The sequence below is a fragment of the Heptranchias perlo genome, unplaced genomic scaffold (assembly GCF_035084215.1).
Source record: "Heptranchias perlo isolate sHepPer1 unplaced genomic scaffold, sHepPer1.hap1 HAP1_SCAFFOLD_162, whole genome shotgun sequence".
Classification (NCBI taxonomy): Eukaryota; Metazoa; Chordata; class Chondrichthyes; order Hexanchiformes; family Hexanchidae; genus Heptranchias; species Heptranchias perlo.
The window spans coordinates 132,804-154,936 of NW_027138881.1; the positions used below are offsets into that span (position 1 = coordinate 132,804).

The window sequence follows — 22,133 nt, forward strand, 5'->3', positions numbered from 1 at the left end:
TATGTCAGTGAGCATCTGTTTGATTCCCTGTGTCTGTGATATTATTGATGATTTTAAGACTTCAGTTTTATTCAATGGGAATCTCACACAGATATTAAAGGACAGTGAATTGATCAGTCAGTAAATGCCCTGTAAGGTGCAGCCCGGAACCCCCACCAGGGAAATCCCAGACTCCATCCTTAGCTTGTGAGAATTAACTGATCTCAGTCAGGGCTACTTTTCAGCCCAGTGACTCCTGGGTTAGAGAGAGGGGAAATCAGCCAGGGTTCCTGCTCCTGATCACTGTCCAGTTACCCCTGGGTTAGAGAGAGGGGGAAATCAGCCAGGGTTCCTGCTCCTGATCACTGTCCAGTGACCCCTGGGTTGGAGAGAGGGGAATATCAGCCCGGATTCCTGCTCCTGATCACTGTCCTGTGACCCCTGGGTGAGAGAGAGGGGGAAATCAGCCAGGGTTCCTGCTCCTGATCACTGTCCAGTGACCCCTGGGTTAGAGAGAGGGGAAAATCAGCCAGGGTTCCTGCTCCTGATCACTGTCCAGTGAACCCCTGGGTTGGAGAGAGGGGAAATTTTCTTTATTTATTCGTTCATGGGATGTGGGCGTCGCTGGTGAGGCCGGCATTTATTGCCCATCCCTAATTGCCCTTGAGAAGGTGGTGGTGAGCCGCCTTCTTGAACCGCTGCAGTCCGTGTGATGACGGTTCTCCCACAGTGCTGTTAGGAAGGGAGTTCCAGGATTTTGACCCAGCGACGATGAAGGAACGGCGATATATTTCCAAGTCGGGATGGAGTGTAACTTGGAGGGGAACGTGCAGGTGGTGTTGTTCCCATGTGCCTGCTGCTCTTGTCCTTCTAGGTGGTAGAGGTTGCGGGTTTGGGAGGAGCTGTCGAAGAAGCCTTGGTGAGTTGCTGCAGTGCATCCTGTGGATGGTACACACTGCAGCCACTGTGCGCCGGTGGTGAAGGGAGTGAATGTTTAGGGTGGTGGATGGGGTGCCAATCAAGCGGGCTGCTTTGTCCTGGATGGTGTCGAGCTTCTTGAGTGTTGTTGGAGCTGCACTCATCCAGGCAAGTGGAGAGTATTCCATCACACTCCTGACTTGTGCCTTGTAGATGCTGGAAAGGCTTTGGGGAGTCAGGAGGTGAGTCACTCGCCGCAGAATACCCAGCCTCTGACCTGCTCTTATAGCCACGGTATTTGTGTGGCTGGTCCAGTTAAGTTTCTGGTCAATGGTGACCCCCAGGATGTTGATGGTGGGGGAATTCGGCGATGGTAATGCCGTTGAATGTCAAGGGGAGGTGGTTAGACTCTCTCTTGTTGGAGATGGTCATTGCCTGGCACTTGTCTGGCGCGAATGTTACTTGCCACTTATCAGCCCAAGCCTGGATGTTGTCCAGGTCTTGCTGCATGCGGGCACGGACTGCTTCATTATCTGAGGGGTTGCGAATGGAACTGAACACTGCGCAATCATCAGCGAACATCCCCATTTCTGACCTTATGGTGGAGGGAAGGTCATTGATGAAGCAACTGAAGATGGTTGGGCCTAGGACACTGCCCTGAGGAACTCCTGCAGCGATGTCCTGGGGCTGAGATGATTGGCCTCCAACAACCACTACCATCTTCCTTTGTGCTAGGTATGACTCCAACCACTGGAGAGTTTTCCCCCTGATTCCCATTGGCTTCAATTTTACTCGGACTCCTTGGTGCCACACTCGGTCAAATGCTGCCTTGATGTCAAGGGCAGTCACTCTCACCTCATCTCTGGAATTCAGCTCTTTTGTCAATGTTTGGTCCAAGACTGTAATGAGGTCTGGAGCCGAGTGGTCCTGGCGGAACCCAAACTGAGCATCGGTGAGCAGGTTATTGGTGAGTAAGTGCCGCTTGATAGCACTGTCAACGACACCTTCCATCACTTTGCTAATGATTGAGAGTAGACTGATGGGGCGGTAATTGGTCGGATTGGATTTGTCCTGCTTTTTTTGGCAGGACATACCTGGGCAATTTTCCACATTGTTGGTAGATGCCAGTGTTGTAGCTGTACTGGAACAGTTTGGCTAGAGGCGCGGCTAGTTCTGGAGCACAAGTCTTCAGCACTACAGCCGGGATGTTGACGGGGCCCATAGCCTTTGCTGTATCCAGTGCACTCAGCCGTTTCTTGATATCATGTGGAGTGAATCGAATTGGCTGAAGACTGGCTTCTCTGATGGTGGGGATATCAAGAGGAGGCCGAGATGGATCATCCACTCGGCACTTCTGGCTGAAGATGGTTGCAAACGCTTCAGCCTTTTCTTTTGTACTCATGTGCTGGACTCCGCCATCATTGAGGATGGGGATGTTTACAGAGCCTCCTCCTCCCGTTAGTTGTTTAATTGTCCACCACCATTCACAACTGGATGTGGCAGGACTGCAGTGCTTTGATCTGATCCGTTGGTTGTGGAATCGCTTAGCTCTGTCTGTTGCTTCCGCTGTTTAGCATGCATGTAGTCCTGTGTTGTAGCTTCACCAGGTTGGCATCTCATTTTTAGGTATGCCTGGTGCTGCCCCTGGCATGCTCTTCTACACTCCTCATTGAACCAGGGCTGATCCCCTGGCTTGTTGGTAATGGTAGAGTGAGGAATATGCCGGGCCATGAGGTTACAGATTGTGCTGGAATACAATTCTGCTGCTGCTGATGGCCCACAGCGCCTCATAGATGCCCAGTTTTGAGGTGCTAGATCTGTTCTGAATCTATCCCATTTAGCACGGTGGTAGTGCCACACAACACGATGGACGGTGTCCTCAGTGCGAAGACGGAACTTCGTCTCCACAAGGACTGTGCGGTGGTCACTCCTACCAATACTGTCATGGACAGATGCATTTGCGACAGGTAGATTGGTGAGGACGAGGTCAAGTAGGTTTTTCTCTCGTGTTGGTTCGCTCACCACCTGCCACAGGCCCAGTCTGGCAGCTATGTCCTTCAGGACTCGGCCAGCTTGGTCAGTAGTGGTGCTACCGAGCCACTCTTGGTGATGGACATTGAAGTCCCCCACCCAGAGTACATTTTGTGCCCTTGCTACCCTCAGTGCTTCCTCCAAGTAGTGCTCAACATGGAGGAGGACTGATTCATCAGCTGAGGGAGGACGGTAGGTGGTAATCAGCAGGAGGTTTCCTTGCCCATGTTTGACCTGATGCCATGAGATTTCATGGGGTCCGGAGTCAATGTTGAGGACTCCCAGGGTCACTCTCTTCTGACTGTATATCACTGTACCACCACCTCTGGTGGGTCTGTCCTGCCGGTGGGACAGGACATACCCAGGGATGGTGATGGAAGAGTCTGGGACATTGGCTGAAAGGTATGATTCTGTGAGTATTTCTATGTCAGGCTGTTGCTTGACTAGTCTGTGGGACAGCTCTCCCCTCCCAATTTTGGCACAAGTCCCCAGATGTTAGTGAGGAGGACTTTTCAGGGTCGACTGGGCTTGCTTTACTTTTGTCATGTCCGGTGCCCAGTGGTCCGATGCTGGGTGGTCCATCCGGTTTTATTCTTATTGTGACTTTTTGTAGCGAGATTGTAAAACTGAGTGGTTTGTTAGGCCATTTCAGAGGGCAACTAAGAATCAACCACATTGCTGTGGGTCTGGAGTCCCATTTCGGCCAGACCGGGTAAGGACGGCAGGTTTCCTTCCCTAAAGGACATGAGTGAACCTGATAGGTTTTTACAACAATCCGGTAATTTCATGACCACCATTACTGACCTGATCCTGATCACTGTGTGACCCCTGGGTTAGAGAGAAGGGAAATCAGCCCGGATTCCCAAGAACATAAGAAGTAGGAGCAGGAGTCGGCCATTCGGCCCCTCGAGCCTGCTCCACCATTCAATCAGATCATGGCTGATCTTTGACCTCAACTCCACTTTCCTGTCTGATTCCCCATATCCCTTGATTCCCCTGGAGTCCAAAAATCCATCCATCTCAGCCTTGAATATACTCAACGACTGAGCATCCACAGCCCTCTGGTGTAGAGAATTCCAAAGGTTCACAACCCTCTGAGTTAAGATTTCCCTTTCATAAAACCATGTTGACTCTGCCTAATCATATTATGATTTTCTAAGTGCCCTGTTTACCACTTCCTTAATAATGGATTCCAGCATTTTTCGATGACTGATGTCAGGCTAACTGGCCTGTAGTTCCCTGTTTTCTCTCTCCCTCCTTTCTGGAATAGTGGGGTTACATTTGCTCCCTTCCAATCCGCTGGGACCGTTCCAGAATCCTGCTCCTGATCACTGTCCAGTGACCCCTGAGTTAGAGAGAGGGGAAATCTGCCAGGGATCCTGCTCCTGATCACTGTCCAACGACACCGCCTGGAATCTGCATGTTTGGGGATGTTAGATGTGAACAGGATTCGGCTCGATGTGGAGATGCCGGTGATGGACTGGGGTTGACAATTGTAAACAATTTTACAACACCAAGTTATAGTCCAACAAATTTATTTTAAATTCCACAAGCTTTCGGAGGCTTCCTCCTTCCTCAGGTGACTATAACTTGGTGTTGTAAAATTGTTTACAACAGGATTAGGCTCAGCTATGATGCTCCCCTTGTTCGAATATCCAGCCGACGCTGTCTGATCTCATGCAGGAAAAATGGGCCTTTGGTGCTGGTGGGCGAGCTGTGCCTGTGAAACCCCAACCAACTGGAGGAAACTGAGCTCAGGTTTGAAGTCGGCCACTCAGTGTACAGAGTCGCCATCCAGAGCCCATCACTGGCAGTGCAGTGCGTATCAGTCAGACCTCAATCACTGACCCAGACCGTTGTATGGAGTTGGGAGACGCGTCAGAATATGGAGAGCAGTTCCATGTTCGCAGTTGAATTGGGCTGAATTCAGCACCTTTCCAGCAGGAGGTGTGAGATGTTATAACTGTGCGTGTGGTTCTATTCCAGGATCTGGCTATGTACATCAATGAAGTGAAGAGAGATAATGAGACTCTGAAGAAGATTTCTGAATTCCAGTGTTCGATCGAGAATCTGGTGAGTGTGGAGTTTTAGCGACAGTCTGACCTCTCGAAAGGGAGACGAGTTCTCAGCTCAGATTAACAAGCATATTGGCCTTGGAGGGGGTGCAGTGCAGATTCACCAGAATGATACCGGGGCTAAAAGGGTTAAATTACGAGGACGGGTTGCACAGACTGCGCTTGTATTCCCTCGAGTATAGAAGATTAAGGGGTGATCTAATCGAGTTGTTTAAGATGATTAAAGGATTTGATCGGGTCGATAGAGAGAAACTATTTCCTCTGGTGGGGGGAGTCCAGAACAAGGGGGCAGAACCTTAAAATTAGAGCCAGGCCGTTCAGGGGTGATGTCAGGAAGCACTTCATCACACAAAGGGGAGTGGGAATCTGGAACTCTCTCCCCCAAAAAGCTGTTACAAGCATAGAAAGTTTACAGCACGGAAGGAGGCCATTTGGCCCATCGAGTTTGCGCCGGCTCCATGCAAGAGCAATCCAGCTCGTCCCACTCCCCCGCCCTTTCCCTGTAGCCCTGCAAATGTTTTCCTTTCAAGTGTTTATCCAGTTCCCTTTTGAAGGCCATGATTGAATCTGCCTCCACCACCCCCTCGGGCAGCGCATTCCAGATCCTAACCACTCGCTGGGTAAAATGATTTTCCCTCATGTCACCTTTGGTTCTTTTGCCAGTCACCTTAAATCTATGTCCTTTGGTTCTTGACCCTTCCACCAATGGGAACAGTTCCTCTCTATCTACTCTATCTAGACCCTTCATGATTTTGAACACCTCTATCAAATCTCCTCGCAACCGTCTCTGTTCCAAGGAGGACAACCCCAGCTTCTCCAGTCTGTCCACGTAACTAAAGTCCCTCATCCCTGGAATCATTCTAGTAAATCTCTTCTGCACCCTCTCTAAGGCCTTCACATCTTTCCTAAAGTGCGGTGCCCAGAACTGGACACAATACTCCAGTTGTGGCCGAACCAGTGTTTTATAAAGGTTCATCATGACTTCCTTGCTTTTGTACTCTATGCCTCTATTTATAAAGCCCAGGATCCCGTTTGCTTTTTCAACTGCTTTCTCAACCTGCCCTGCCAACTTCAACGATTTTTGCACATACACCCCCCGATCTCTCTGTTCCTGTACCCCTCTCCTCGTTCTTCTTGCCGAAATGTATCACTTCGCATTTTTCTGCATTAAATTTCATCTGCCACGTGTCCGCCCATGACTCCAGCCTGTCTATATCCTCTTGAAGTCTATCACTATCCTCCTCACTGTTTACTATCCTTCCAAATTTTGTGTCCTCTGCAGATTTTGAAATTGTGCCCTGTACACCCAAGTCCAAGTCATTAATATATATCAAGAAAAGCAGTGGTCCCAGCACTGACCCCTGGGGAACACCACTGTACACCTCCCTCCAGTCCGAAAAACAACCGTTCACCACTACTCTCTGTTTCCTGTCCCTCAGTCAATCCTGTATCCATGTTGCTACTGCCCCCTTTATTCCATGGGCACTTTATCAAACGCCTTTTGAAAGTCCATATACACCACATCAACTGCATTGCCCTCATCGACCCTCTCTGTTACCTCATCAAAAAACACTATCAAGTTAGTTAAACATGATTTGCTTTTAACAAATCCGTGCTGGCTTTCCCTAATCAATCTACACTCGTCCAAGTGACTGTTAATTCTGTCCCGGATTATCGTTTCTAAAAGTTTCCCCACCACTGAGGTTAAACTAACTGGCCTGTAGTTGCTGGGTTTATCCTTACACCCTTTTTTGAACAAGGGTGTAACATTTGCAATTCTCCAGTCCTCTGGCACCACCCCCGTATCTAAGGATGTTTGGAAGATTATGGCCAGTACCTCCACAGTTTCCACCCTTAATTCCCTCAGCAACCTTGGATGCATCCCATCCGGGCCGGGTGACTTATCTACTTTAAGTACAGCTAGCCTTTCTAGCACCTCCTCTTTATCAATTTTTAGCCCATCCAGTATCACAACTATATCTTCCTTTACTGAGACTCTGGCAGCATCTTCTTCCTTGGTAAAGACAGATGCAAAGTACTCATTTAGTACCTCAGCCATGCCCTCTGCCTCCATGAATAGATCTCCTTTATGGTCCCTAATCGGCCCCACCCCTCCTCTTACCACCCGTTTACTGTTTACAGCCTGTAGAAGACTTTTGGATTCCCTTTTATGTTGGCCGCCAGTCTGTTCTCATTCTCTCTCTTTGCCCCTCTTATTTCCTTTTTCACTTCCCCTCTGAACTTTCTATATTCTGCCTGGTTCTCACTTGTGTTATCAACCTGACATCTGTCATACGCCCCTTTTTTCCGTTTCATCTTACTCTCTATCTCTTTTGTCATCCAGGGAGCTCTGGCTTTAGTTGCCCTCCTTTCTCCCTCGTGGGAGTGTACCTAGACTGTACCTTAATCATCTCCTCTTTAAAGGCCGCCCACTGTTCAAATACAGTTTTGCCTGCCAATCTTTGATTCCAATTTACCCGGGCCAGATCTGTTCTCATCCCATTGAAATTGGCCCTCCTCCAATTGAGTAATTTTACTTTAGAGTAGTCTGTGTCCTTTTCCATAGCTATTCTAAACCTTATGATACTATGATCGCTGTTCCCTAAATGCTCCCCCACTGACACTTGCTCCACTTGGCCCGCCTCATTCCCTAGAACCAAGTCCAGCAATGCCTCCTTCCTCGTTCGGCCGGAAATGTACTGGTTAAGGGAGTTCTCCTGAACACATTTCAAAAGTTCCTCCCCCTCTGTGCCCCTTATATTATTATTATTATCCCAGTCTATATTAGGATAGTGGAAGTCTCCAGTTATCACTACTCTATGGCTTTTGCACCTCTCTGTAATTTCCCTGCAGGTTTGCTCCTGTATATTCTTCCCACTAGTTGGTGGCCTATAGAATACACCCAGTAGTGTAATGGCACCTCTTTAATTTCTTAACTCAAACCAAATCTACCCAAACCTGTTGAGTTTAATTGAAATTTTCAAAACTGAGATTGATCGATTTTTGTTGGGTGAGGGGATTAAGGGTTACGGAACCAAGGCGGGTAAATGGAGTTAAGATACAGATCAGCCATGATCTAATTGAATGGTGGAACAGGCTCGAGGGGCTGAATGGCCTCCTCCTGTTCCTAACATCAGGAGCTCAAGAAATAATTTTTCAATTATTTTGTCCCTTTCCCTGTGTCTGTGAGCAGCACCTTGGGATAATTTTCAGCGTTAAAGACACTGTGAATGCAAGTTGTAATTTCGTAGGAGAATCTTAAAATCACTTTTTCCTATCAATAAATGAATGTCCCTGAGAGGACAAAGCTTCCTGCTGAGCCCAGGGAGAGGTCACCAGCCCAGCAGCACCCACTACAAAGGCCCTTCCAAGATGCACTCTGGTAACGGGTCTGTAGGGGGGTCTATAGCGGGTCAGTAGGGGGTCCGTAGTGGGTCAATAGAGGAGGTATGTAGGGGAACTGTACCCCCACCAGCCGTGGGGCAGTGACCTTGGCAGCAGTTTATGAGACCCACAGAAACCTTTCTGACTGAGGAGCTCCAGCCCAGCGACTCAGGGAGAATCAGGGGTTTACTATCTGCTGCACCACACAACTGAACTGAGGGGGTGCAATGTCTGGGTGAACTGGGTTTATTGATTGGGGTTCAGTGTCTGGGGGAGCTGGGGTTTATTGATCGGGGTTCAGTGTCCGGGGGAGCTGGGGTTTATTGATTGGGGTTCAGTGTCCGGGGGAGCTGGGGTTTATTGGAGGAGGAGGTTCAGTGTCTGGGGGAGCTGGGGTTTATTGATCGGGGTTCAGTGTCTGGGCGAGCTGGGGTTTATTGATCGGGGTTCAGTGTCCGGGGGAGCTGGGGTTTATTGGTGGGGTTCAGTGTCCGGAGGAGCTGGGGTTTATTGATCGGGGTTCAGTGTCCGGAGGAGCTGGGGTTTATTGATCGGGGTTCAGTGTCCGGAGTAGCTGGGGTTTATTGGTCGGGGTTCAGTGTCCGGAGGAGCTGGGGTTTATTGGTCGGGGTTCAGTGTCTGGGGGAGCTGGGGTTTATTGGAGGAGGAGGTTCAGTGTCCGGGGGAGCTGGGGTTTATTGGTCGGGGTTCAGTGTCCGGGGGAGCTGGGGTTTATTGGTCAGGGTTCAGTGTCCGGGGGAGCTGGGGTTTATTGGTCGGGGTTCAGTGTCCGGGGGAGCTGGGGTTTATTGGTCGGGGTTCAGTGTCCGGGGGAGCTGGGGTTTATTGGTCGGGGTTCAGTGTCCGGGGGAGCTGGGGTTTATCGGAGGAGGAGGTTCAGTGTCTGGGGGAGCTGGGGTTTATTGGAGGAGGAGGTTCATTGTCCGGGGGAGCTGGGGTTTATTGGTCGGGGTTCAGTGTCTGGGGGAGCTGGGGTTTATTGGTCGGGGTTCAGTGTCCGGGGGAGCTGGGGTTTATTGGAGGAGGAGGTTCAGTGTCCGGGGGAGCTGGGGTTTATTGGTCGGGGTTCAGTGTCTGGGGGAGCTGGGGTTTATTGGTCGGGGTTCAGTGTCCGGGGGAGCTGGGGTTTATTGGAGGAGGAGGTTCAGTGTCTGGGGGAGCTGGGGTTTATTGGTCGGGGTTCAGTGTCCGGGGGAGCTGGGGTTTATTGGAGGAGGAGGTTCAGTGTCCGGAGGAGCTGGGGTTTATTGGTCGGGGTTCAGTGTCCGGGGGAGCTGGGGTTTATTGGAGGAGGAGGTTCAGTGTCCGGGGGAGCTGGGGTTTATTGGAGGAGGAGGTTCAGTGTCTGGGGGAGCTGGGGTTTATTGGTCAGGGTTCAGTGTCCGGGGGAGCTGGGGTTTATTGGTCGGGGTTCAGTGTCTGGGGGAGCTGGGGTTTATTGGAGGAGGAGGTTCAGTGTCCGGGGGAGCTGGGGTTTATTGGTCGGGGTTCAGTGTCCGGGGGAGCTGGGGTTTATTGGTCGGGGTTCAGTGTCCGGGGGAGCTGGGGTTTATTGGTCGGGGTTCAGTGTCTGGGGGAGCTGGGGTTTATTGGTCGGGGTTCAGTGTCTGGGGGAGCTGGGGTTTATTGGAGGAGGAGGTTCAGTGTCCGGAGGAGCTGGGGTTTATTGGTCGGGGTTCAGTGTCCGGGGGAGCTGGGGTTTATTGGTCGGGGTTCAGTGTCTGGGGGAGCTGGGGTTTATTGGTCGGGGTTCAGTGTCTGGGGGAGCTGGGGTTTATTGGTCGGGGTTCAGTGTCCGGGGGAGCTGGGGTTTATTGGTCGGGGTTCAGTGTCCGGGGGAGCTGGGGTTTATCGGAGGAGGAGGTTCAGTGTCCGGGGGAGCTGGGGTTTATTGGTCGGGGTTCAGTGTCCGGGGGAGCTGGGGTTTATTGGTCGGGGTTCAGTGTCCGGGGGAGCTGGGGTTTATTGGTCGGGGTTCAGTGTCCGGGGGAGCTGGGGTTTATTGGTCGGGGTTCAGTGTCTGGGGGAGCTGGGGTTTATTGGTTGGGGTTCAGTGTCCGGGGGAGCTGGGGTTTATTGGTCGGGGTTCAGTGTCCGGGGGAGCTGGGGTTTATTGGTCGGGGTTCAGTGTCCGGGGGAGCTGGGGTTTATTGGTCGGGGTTCAGTGTCCGGGGGAGCTGGGGTTTATTGGTCGGGGTTCAGTGTCCGGGGGAGCTGGGGTTTATTGGTCGTGGTTCAGTGTCTGGGCGAGCTGGGGTTTATTGGTCGGGGTTCAGTGTCTGGGGGAGCTGGGGTTTATTGGTCGGGGTTCAGTGTCCGGGGGAGCTGGGGTTTATTGGAGGAGGAGGTTCAGTGTCCGGGGGAGCTGGGGTTTATTGGTCGGGGTTCAGTGTCCGGGGGAGCTGGGGTTTATTGGAGGAGGAGGTTCAGTGTCCGGGGGAGCTGGGGTTTATTGGTCGGGGTTCAGTGTCCGGGGGAGCTGGGGTTTATTGGTCGGGGTTCAGTGTCCGGGGGAGCTGGGGTTTATTGGAGGAGGAGGTTCAGTGTCTGGGGGAGCTGGGGTTTATTGGTCGGGGTTCAGTGTCTGGGGGAGCTGGGGTTTATAGGAGGAGGAGGTTCAGTGTCCGGGGGAGCTGGGGTTTATTGGTCGGGGTTCAGTGTCTGGGGGAGCTGGGGTTTATTGGTCGGGGTTCAGTGTCCGGGGGAGCTGGGGTTTATTGGTCGGGGTTCAGTGTCCGGGGGAGCTGGGGTTTATTGGTCGGGGTTCAGTGTCTGGGGGAGCTGGGGTTTATTGGAGGAGGAGGTTCAGTGTCCGGGGGAGCTGGGGTTTATTGGAGGAGGAGGTTCAGTGTCCGGGGGAGCTGGGGTTTATCGGAGGAGGAGGTTCAGTGTCCGGGGGAGCAGGGGTTTATTGGAGGAGGAGGTTCAGTGTCCGGGGGAGCTGGGGTTTATTGGTCGGGGTTCAGTGTCCGGGGGAGCTGGGGTTTATCGGTCGGGGTTCAGTGTCCGGGGGAGCTGGGGTTTATTGGTCGGGGTTCAGTGTCTGGGGGAGCTGGGGTTTATTGGAGGAGGAGGTTCAGTGTCTGGGGGAGCTGGGGTTTATCGGAGGAGGAGGTTCAGTGTCCGGGGGAGCTGGGGTTTATTGGTCGGGGTTCAGTGTCCGGGGGAGCTGGGGTTTATCGGTCGGGGTTCAGTGTCTGGGGGAGCTGGGGTTTATTGGTCGGGGTTCAGTGTCCGGGGGAGCTGGGGTTTATTGGTCGGGGTTCAGTGTCCGGGGGAGCTGGGGTTTATTGGTCGGGGTTCAGTGTCTGGGGGAGCTGGGGTTTATTGGTCGGGGTTCAGTGTCTGGGGGAGCTGGGGTTTATTGGTCGGGGTTCAGTGTCTGGGGGAGCTGGGGTTTATTGGTCGGGGTTCAGTGTCCGGGGGAGCTGGGGTTTATTGGTCGGGGTTCAGTGTCCGGGGGAGCTGGGGTTTATCGGTCGGGGTTCAGTGTCTGGGGGAGCTGGGGTTTATTGGTCGGGGTTCAGTGTCCGGGGGAGCTGGGGTTTATTGGTCGGGGTTCAGTGTCCGGGGGAGCTGGGGTTTATTGGTCGGGGTTCAGTGTCTGGGGGAGCTGGGGTTTATTGGTCGGGGTTCAGTGTCTGGGGGAGCTGGGGTTTATTGGTCGGGGTTCAGTGTCTGGGGGAGCTGGGGTTTATTGGTCGGGGTTCAGTGTCTGGGGGAGCTGGGGTTTATCAGGACCTTGTTTTGTTTTCACAGCAAACGTCGCTGGCAAATTATGGGAGACCGAAGATTGATGGAGAATTGAAAGTGTGTTCCACCGTTAACCGAACGAAACAGGATCGGTGAGTTCACACGGAGTGGGGGGTGCCGAGCCGGTTGGGGCCGGGTGGGGCGGTCGGGGTCGGGGGGCCAAGCCGGTCGGGGTCTGGGGGATGCCGAGCTGGTTGGGGGGTGGGGGGGTAGGCGGGCAGGGTCGGGGGGGGCAGCCGGTCGGGGTCGGGGGGGCGGCCGGTCGGGGTCGGGGGGGGACGAGGCAAGTCGGTGGGGGCGGTCGTGGCAGTCGGGGACATGGGGGGGGGGGGCTGAGCCGGTCGGGGTCGGTGGGGTGGGGGCGAGCCGGTCGGGGTCGGTGGGGTGGGGGCGAGCCGGTCGGGGTCGGTGGGGTGGGGGGCCGAGCCGGTCGGGGTCGGTGGGGAGGGGGGCCGAGCCAGTCGGTGGGAGGGGCGAGCCGGTCGGGGTCGGTGGGGTGGGGGGCCGAGCCGGTCGGGGGGGAGGGGCGAGCCGGTCGGGGTCGGTGGGGAGGGGGGCCGAGCCGGTCGGGGGGGAGGGGCGAGCTGGTCGGGGTCAGTTGGGGGGGGTGTCGGTCGGGGTCGGGGGAGGGGGGCCGAGTGGGTGGGGTGAGGGACAACTTCAAAAACAGAGAGAACTTACATTTCTATCACTCCTTTCATGACCTCAGGACGTTCCAAAGAGATTTACAGCCGATGAAGTACTTTTTGAAGTGTAGTCACTGTTGTAATGTAGGAAACATGGCAGCCAACTTGTGCACAGCAAGATCCCACAAACAGCAATAAGATAAATGACCAGATCATTTTCGGGATGTTGGTTAAGGGATAAACAAAGGAATGTAGGAACAGGAGTAGGCCATTCATTCCCCCCCCCGTACCCCAGTGAGAGTCAGTGTCTGTGGAACCCGTACCCCAGTGAGAGTCAGTGTCTGTGGAACCCGTACCCCAGTGAGAGTCGGTGTCTGTGGAACCTGTACCCCAGTGAGAGTCAGTGTCTGTGGGACCCGTACCCCAGTGAGAGTCAGTGTCTGTGGAACCCGTACCCCAGTGAGAGTCAGTGTCTGTGGAACCCGTACCCCAGTGAGAGTCAGTGCCTGTGGAACCTGTACCCCAGTGAGAGTCAGTGTCTGTGGGACCCGTACCCCAGTGAGAGTCGGTGTCTGTGGGACCCGTACCCCAGTGAGAGTCAGTGTCTGTGGGACCCGTACCCCAGTGAGAGTCAGTGTCTGTGGAACCCGTACCCCAGTGAGAGTCAGTGTCTGTGGGACCCGTACCCCAGTGAGAGTCAGTGTCTGTGGAACCCGTACCCCAGTGAGAGTCAGTGTCTGTGGGACCCGTACCCCAGTGAGAGTCAGTGTCTGTGGGACCCGTACCCCAGTGAGAGTCAGTGTCTGTGGGACCCGTACCCCAGTGAGAGTCAGTGTCTGTGGGACCCGTACCCCAGTGAGAGTCAGTGTCTGTGGGACCCGTACCCCAGTGAGAGTCAGTGTCTGTGGGACCCGTACCCCAGTGAGAGTCAGTGCCTTCAGGAGAGGATGGGGGGGGTGTGAAATAAGGGGATAGGTTCATGTTTGTGTTGTGTGTGTTGCTGGAGTGAGGCGTGTTGCTGTTTGTCTTGCAGCTACCTGTTTCTCTTTGATAAGGCGGTGATTGTCTGTAAGCGGAAAGGGTACAGCTACGAGCTGAAAGAGACCATCGATCTACAGGCTCATAAAATGACTGATGACCCAATGAATAACAAGGATTTGAGAAAGGTAAGTGTGAGTGTGAGGTCTCTCTTATCTCAAACCAACAGGCTTTAATAAGCTGCAATTTTATTGGGGGTGGGGGTAAGTAAAATTGCTCACATACAGGCCTGTGATTCCAGGCGGTGAGTCCGTGCTCCGGCTCTGACTGGCTGCCCGTCACGATCCGGCTCCTACTCCCACAGTTGGAGCTTTAACCAACGGTGGTGTGAAGAGGCAACGCCCCCATTCCGTTCTGTGTCTGAGACCCATTTAGGCTTCTCTACCCCACTGGCCCCGCCCTTCTCCTGGCCCCGCCCCTGGCCTGGCCCCACCCCTCTCCCCGCCCCCGGCCTGGCCCCACCCCTCTCTTGGCCCCGCCCTCTCCTGGCCCCGCCCCGGCCTAGGCCCGCCCCTCCTGGCCCCGCCCCCGGCCTAGCCCCGCCCTCTCCTGGCCCCGCCCCCGGCCTGGCCCCACTCCTCTCCCCGCCCTGGGCCTGGCCCCACCCCACCCCTCTCCCGGCCCCGCCCTCTCCTGGCCCCGCCCCCGACATGGCCCCTCCCCTCTCCTGGCCCCGCCCCCGGCCTGGCCTGGCCCCGGCCCCGCCCCTCTCCTGAATATTCGGTTTCCTATTTTTGATTCATTTTTCCCCAAGTTCCCAATTGGTTCCTGAACCAATTGAAGTTTTCTGAAAATTCAAATGAAAGGTTACAGGAATTCCGTCATCTGGAGACCTGGGCCGTACTCCCACCGCTCCCACTGGGGCTATTCTACCTGGGCCGTACTCCCACCGCTCCCACTGGGGCTATTCTACCTGGGCCGTACTCCCACCGCTCCCACTGGGGCTATTCTACCTGGGCCGTACTCCCACCGCTCCCACTGGGGCTATTCTACCTGGGCCGTGCTCCCACCACTCCCACTGGGGCTATTCTACCTGGGCCGTGCTCCCACCACTCCCACTGGGGCTATTCTACCTGGGCCGTGCTCCCACCACTCCCACTGGGGCTATTATACCTGCATGTGCCAGCATATGATTCATATTTAACCATGTGAATCATCATAACAAAGCTTGATCCTGTCCCCGCCCCCCATGCCTCCAGGGTCAGGGGGTCACTGGATAGTGAACAGGAGCAGGGACCCTGGTGCTGGGCTTTGCCCTCCTGAACCCAGGGACACTGAGACCATTGTAGCCGCCTTACCTCCTGAGCTCAGTGCAGGACGTAGCCTGGGATTTTCCTTGTCCGTATAGCTCAGTACCATCGCATTGTTCCCAGGCGAGGTCTTTGTTCACAGATTTTATTAAGACTCTTGGGCAATGTTAGATGACAGAGTAAATGAGGGAATCATTAAGCAGAGTAAATCCCACAATCGATCTCATTAATCTTTCATGTCTGTTAAATCCTACACCATGCTGATTGATTTCTCTGCTGTGCTCTTTCATGCCTCCCAGTCCCACGGGAAGATGGTGAGTAGTTGCAAATAATCTGCTCAGAAAGCCCTCTGGGTGCAGGGTCACTGTTTCTGTATTAAAGGGAAATGTTGGTTTAAAATGTCCAGCTGCCCAGGACTGGGCCCTCGAGTTTTCCCAGCTGTTTATACACTGAGCTGGAGCTCTGATATTTGTTATTAAAGAGAGAAAACCTTTGATAAACGGATAGCGAGTTCAGTGACTGATCAGAGGGAGAAACACACAGGACAGTGTTTTATAATCCTGCTCACTAAATAGCAGCAGGGGACTGAGCTCACACGGGGATATTCCCCACTGCTGGTTACCGGGTGAGTGTTTACCCGGTGAGGGTTTGTGTTGCTGGTTACCGGGTGAGTGTTTACCCGGTGAGGGTTTGTGTTACTGGTTACCGGGTGAGTGTTTACCCGGTGAGGGTTTGTGTTGCTGGTTACCGGGTGAGTGTTTACCCGGTGAGGGTTTGTGTTACTGGTTACCGGGTGAGTGTTTACCCGGTGAGGGTTTGTGTTGCTGGTTACCGGGTGAGTGTTTACCCGGTGAGGGTTTGTGTTGCTGGTTACCGGGTGAGTGTTTACCCGGTGAGGGTTTGTGTTGCTGGTTACCGGGTGAGTGTTTACCCGGTGAGGGTTTGTGTTGCTGGTTACCGGGTGAGTGTTTACCCGGTGAGGGTTTGTGTTGCCAGTTACCGGGTGAGTGTTTACCCGGTGAGGGTTTGTGTTGCTGGTTACCGGGTGAGTGTTTATCCGGTGACGGTTTGTGTTGCCGGTTACCGGGTGAGTGTTTATCCGGTGACGGTTTGTGTTGCCGGTTACCGGGTGAGTGTTTACCCGGTGACGGTTTGTGTTGCTGGTTACCGGGTGAGTGTTTACCCGGTGAGGGTTTGTGTTGCCGGTTACCGGGTGAGTGTTTACCCGGTGACGGTTTGTGTTGCCGGTTACCGCGTGAGTGTTTACCCGGTGAGGGTTTGTGTTGCCGGTTACCGGGTGAGTGTTTACCCGGTGATAGTTTGTGCTCCACAGGGCCTGTGACCCCTCTCCTGGGTTTAGGTTCTAGTTCTTCAGCTGTCTAAGCAGGAATTTGAGACACACAGTGGCCGAGAGATCATTAAGTGAGCATTCGGGCCAAGTGGGAGTTCGCAGCCTGACTGGGAGCAGCTGTTGTTGGATAACGGGCTGATTGCAGCGCAGAATGAAACAGGAGCAGCAATTCCAACAGAACGGCCGAATGTTAGATTTCCAAATTAACCGAGGAAACATCAGCGGCTGTAACAGGGAGGCTGAGGAGTTTCCCAATATGGGAGGCTCACGGACACAGCTGGGAATTCTGGTCTGGATGATGCTGTAAGCTTCATTGACGCCAGGTACTGTACCGAGCTAGATCAGATTCCCAAGCGGACCAGGCCAGTCCACCAGGTGTGTCAGCATATCCTGGCCCAGAAACAAAGCAAGTGTTACAGATACAAACCAGTAAGGGAATTGGGCAAATATAAGAGAATTATTTAATTTATCATCTGTTGGTGCTGGGGTCAGAGCGAGGACAGAGCGGGGACCAGGGGGGTCAGAGTGGGGTCCGGGAGATGAGAGGAGGTTCCGGGGAGGTCTGAGGGGCACAGAGGGGAATCGGGGGTGACAGGTGGGGTCAGAGCGAGGTCAGGGAACTATGGAAGAGTTGAGGAAAACTCAGTCTGAGAGCAGTGAGTTTCTGCAGGAAGAAGATTTTAATTCTTGGCAGTTTCCAGTAGAATTTCTCTGCCGCTCGGTGAGTTTTGGTTTGTTGGGGTGAGTGTGACGCGGTCTCTCTCTGTTTATAACTGGGGTGTGTTTGCTCTTTTTTCCAGTGGTCCTACGCATTTTATTTAATTCACCTTCAGGGCAAACAGGGGTTTCAGCTGTTCTGTAAAACGGAGGATATGAAGAGGAAGTGGATGGAGCAGTTTGAAATGGCCATGTAAGTTCCTGGCACAATCTCGGGTCCGCTGCTCTGACCCACCTGGGGTGTAATTCTGAGACCCAAGGTTCAGGGTTAACTGAGCTGAAATTTCACTCGCAAAACCAGCCTGGAGGGAACTTCGTGAATGGATTTATTCCGTCATTACCCCGGCAACCAGAGTATTTGCCCCTCCCCCCAGATGATGTGTGTGCCACACATAGACTGAGACTTTTTTCCCTGGAGAGTAGGAGGTTTAGGGGTGATCTTATAGAAGTCTATAAAATAATGAGGGGCATAGATAAGGTCGATAGTCAAAATCTTTTCCCAAAGGTAGGGGAGTCTATAACGAGGGGACATAGATTTAAGGTGAGAGGGGAGAGATACAAAAGGGTCCAGAGGGGCAATTGTTTCACTCAAAGGGTGGTGAGTGTCTGGAACGAGCTGCCAGAGGCAGTAGTGGAGACGGGTACAATTTTGTCTTTTAAAAAGCATTTGGACAGTTACATGGGTAAGATGGGTATCGAGGGATATGGGCCAAGTGCAGGCAACTGGGACTAGCGTAGTGGTATAAACTGGGCGACATGGACATGTTGGGCCGAAGGGCCTGTTTCCATGTTGTAACTTCATTGATTCTATGATTCTACTGACCAATCCCCACCTCTCTCAACCCCATTCACCTCTGCTACTGTGGGGTGCCCAGCAGAAGTATCTGCTACTCAGGTCATTCCCGGGCACGGACCACCCCCCGCTCACGGACCACCCCCCCGGGCACGGACCCCCCCCGGGCACGGACCACCCCCGGGCACGGACCACCCCCCGCTCACGGACCACCCCCCCGGGCACAGACCACCCCCGGGCACGGACCACCCCCGGGCACGGACCACCCCCGGGCACGGACCACCCCCCGCTCACGGACCACCCCCCCGGGCACGGATCACCCCCCGCTCACGGACCACCCCCGCTCACGGACGCCCCCCCCCGGTCACGGACCCCCCCCCCCCGCTCACGGACCCCCCCCCACCCCGCTCACGGACCCCCCCGGGCACGGACCACCCCCGGGCACGGACCACCCCCGCTCACGGACCACCCCCGCTCACGGACCACCACCCCCCCCCCCGGGCACGGACCCCCCCCCCGGGCACAGACTGACAGCGAGCGGGGTGAAGGAAACGCAGACCACGCCTTTCTGCAAAATTGACCAATAGAGGACTGGGTAGAGGCGGTGCGGGGTGTGGCCGGATATAACACACAGTGAAACCCCGCCAGGGGCACCCGGGGGGGGGGTCCGTGCCCGGGGGGGGGGTCCGTGACAGGGGGGGGTCCGTGCCTGGGGGGTAGTCCGTGAGCGGGGCGTGGTCCGTGAGTGTAACTTTGCTCTGGCCGGATCCCGCGGACTGTGTTCCGATGCCCAAGGCCGTGTGCTGGGGACCCATCCTGACAACCGTCTGGGGTAGTCGGGGGCTGTTCCCACTCCCAGAGGGTTCGAGTGGCACAAACCAGGATCGCACGATTGCACCATAACCATCGATCGGGGCAGCCAGGCACTGAGGGAATTAACTAAAATCAACGTGTTTAATGATATATAAACAGGCACTACCTGCAGTCAATGAGACTTTTCTCAGTTATATTTGTTTCTTTTTCAGGTCAAACATTAAACCTGAGAAAGCAACAGCAAATTACCACAACTTCCAAATGACAACGTTCGACAAATCCACAAACTGCAGAGCCTGTAGGATGTTGCTGAGGTAACACTGGAAACTCGCAGTCTGCTCCCCCCAGGAAACTCGCGGTCTGCTCCCCCCCCAGGAAACTCGCTGTCTGCCCCCCAGGAAACTCGCAGTCTGCTCCCCCCAGGAAACTCGCAGTCTGCCCCCCCCCAGGAAACTCGCAGTCTGCCCCCCCCTGGAAACTCGCAGTCTGCCCCCCCCCAGGAAACTCGCAGTCTGCTCCCCCCAGGAAACTCGCAGTCTGCCCCCCCCAGGAAACTCGCAGTCTGCCCCCCCCTGGAAACTCGCAGTCTGCCCCCCCCCAGGAAACTCGCAGTCTGCCGCCCCCCTGGAAACTCGCAGTCTGCCCCCCCGAGGAAACTCGCAGTCTGCCCCCCCAGGAAACTCGCAGTCTGCTCCCCCCTGGAAACTCGCAGTCTGCCCCCCCCAGGAAACTCGCAGTCTGCCCCCCCCCCCCCAGGAAACTCGCAGTCTGCCCCCCCCCCCCCCCAGGAAACTCGCAGTCTGCCCCCCCCCCCCCCCAGGAAACTCGCAGTCTGCCCCCCCCAGGAAACTCGCAGTCTGCCGCCCCCCTGAAAACTCGCAGTCTGCCCCCCCCCCCAGGAAACTCGCAGTCTGCCCCCCCCCCCAGGAAACTCGCAGTCTGCCGCCCCCCTGGAAACTCGCAGTCTGCCCCCCCCCAGGAAATTCACAGTCTGCTCCCCCCTGGAAACTCGCAGTCTGCCCCCCCCAGGAAACTCGCAGTCTGCCCCCCCCAGGAAACTCGCAGTCTGCCCCCCAGGAAACTCAGTAAAGATATATAAAGTCAGCACAGATTTCAAAAGGGAAAGTCAGGCTTGACCAACTTGACTGAATTCTTTGAAGTAACAGAAAGAGTAGACAAGGGTAATGTAGTAGGTGCAATACATTTGGATTTTCAAAAGGTCTTTGATAAGGTACCGCATTAGAGACTCGTGACTAAGGTCAGAGCGTTTGGAGTCGGGACAGGTAGCAGAATGGATAGCAAGCTGGCTACAAAACAGAAGAGCGAATTGGGGTTAAGGGTAGCTCCTCAGACTGGCAAAAGGTGGGAAGTGATGTTCCACAGGGGCCTGGTCTCCATATTATAAAAAGGATATAGAGGCATTGGAGAAAGTGCAAAAAAAGATTCACAAGGATGATGCCAGAACTGAGAAGATATACTTATCAGGAAAGGCTGAACAGGCTGGGGCTCTTTTCTCTGGAAAGAGAAGGCTGAGGGGTGACCTGATTTCTAACCTTTTAAGATAATGAAAGGGTTTGATAGGGTAGATGTAGAGAAAATATTTCCTCTTGTGGAGTTGTCCAAAACTAGAGGCCATAAATATAAGATAGTCCCTAATAAATCCAATAGGGAATTCAGGAGAAACTTCTTTACCCAGAGAGTGGTGAGAATGTGGAACTCGCTCCCACAAGGAGTAGTTGAGGCGACGAACACAGATATGTTTAAGTGGAAGCTGGATAAACACATGAGGGAGAAAAGAATAGAAGGAGATGCTGATAGGGTGAGATGAAGAGGGGAGGGAGGAGGCTCGTGTGGAGCATAAACACCAGCACAGACCCGTTGGGCCGAATGGCCCGTTTCTTTACTCTAGACTCAATGTTACTATATGTAACTCTCAGTCTGTCTCCAGGAAAGCAAGGTGGATGTAAAAGATCCCATAGCCACTATTGGAATAAGAGCAGGGGAATTCTCCCAGTCTCCTGGGCCAATATTTCTCATTCGCCCAAGCAGACGAAAATAGGTTAACTTGTCACTCATCTTATTTGCACATTTGTGGGATCTTGCTGTGCACAAATCAGCTGCCCACATAACAACAGTGACTGCAATTTAAAAGAGATTGATTGGCTGTGAAGCCCTTTAGGGGGTCCTGATAATTGATAAGGTGCTATAAATTCAAGTTTTCTCTGTTTATGCCGACGTTGGAGAGTTGGCCAGGGCAGTGGGAGAACTTGCTCATCCTCTTCGAATAGTTTCCTGAAATCCTTAACACCCACCCGAGCAGGCAGAGGGGCTCTCGGATTAACACCTGGTGAAAGGATGTCTCAAAGGTTGTGCTTGTAATCAGTATTAGTGATAAAGGAAATGTACTCTTGGTATAAACAGCAGGTCCGTCAGTGTCTCAGATTCGGATATGACATTGCTCAGTTCGATCGATCGATCGAACAATTCCGACTTTCCCTTTCTGAAGCTGAGACATTGCCAGCATTTTCTGTTTATGTTTCAGTCCTTTTGTTAATCTAGTTTCGATATTTTTCTGACTGTGTAATTAGCCCCGACACTCTTTAAATCACTCTAATGCCGTCTCTGTATCTTTCTGCTCTATCCCACAGAGGGATCTTTTACCAAGGATACACTTGTTCTAACTGTGGCGCTGGAGCCCACAAAGAATGTCTGGAGACAGCAGCACAATGCAAGTTACGTACGTAATCCACAGCCCGGGCTGTTATTGGGGCGGTGCCGAGAGGCACTCGTTCTGTGATCCACCCTCTATATTTAGGACAATAATCATTGACTTGAAATGTAAATAACTCTGGGGTGAGGGTGAGGCACAGAGGCATCCTCATCAAACACTCCCAGGGCAGGTACAGCATGGGTTAGATACAGAGTAAAGCTCCCTCCACACTGTCCCATCAAACACTCCCAGGGCAGGTACAGCACGGGTTAGATACAGAGTAAAGCTCCCTCTACACTGTCCCATCAAACACTCCCGGGGCAGGTACAGCACGGGTTAGATACAGAGTAAAGAACATAAAAAATAGGAGCAGGAGTGGGCCCTCGAGCCTGCTCCGCCATTCAATCAGATCATGGCCGATCTTTGACCTCAACTCCACTTTCCCGCCCGATCCCCATATCCCTTGATTCCCTTAGAGACCAAAAATTTATCGATCTCAGTCTTGAATTCCGGGGATAAGGGGGCGGACATATGAGGAGAGGTTGAGTAGATTGGGACTCTACTCATTGGAGTTCAGAAGAATGAGAGGCGATCTTATTGAAACATATAAGATTGTGAAGGGGCTTGATTGGGTGGATGCGGTAAGGATGTTCCCAAGGATGGGTGAAACTAGA

General features: G+C 53.6%; 1 protein-coding gene across 1 annotated transcript in view; it reads left to right on the forward strand.

The window, feature by feature from the left end:
• The window catches only part of vav2 (vav 2 guanine nucleotide exchange factor), a gene marked incomplete at its 5' end in the record, with an annotated part of 167,750 nt that overhangs the window by 116,207 nt on the left and 29,410 nt on the right, over positions 1-22,133 (forward strand). Inside the window, 6 exons of the mRNA XM_067977580.1 lie at positions 4,915-5,001; positions 12,168-12,253; positions 13,821-13,953; positions 17,227-17,336; positions 18,962-19,063; positions 21,398-21,486. Coding sequence (XP_067833681.1) covers positions 4,915-5,001; positions 12,168-12,253; positions 13,821-13,953; positions 17,227-17,336; positions 18,962-19,063; positions 21,398-21,486 — 607 coding nt within the window. The remainder of the gene's footprint in view (positions 1-4,914; positions 5,002-12,167; positions 12,254-13,820; positions 13,954-17,226; positions 17,337-18,961; positions 19,064-21,397; positions 21,487-22,133) is intronic.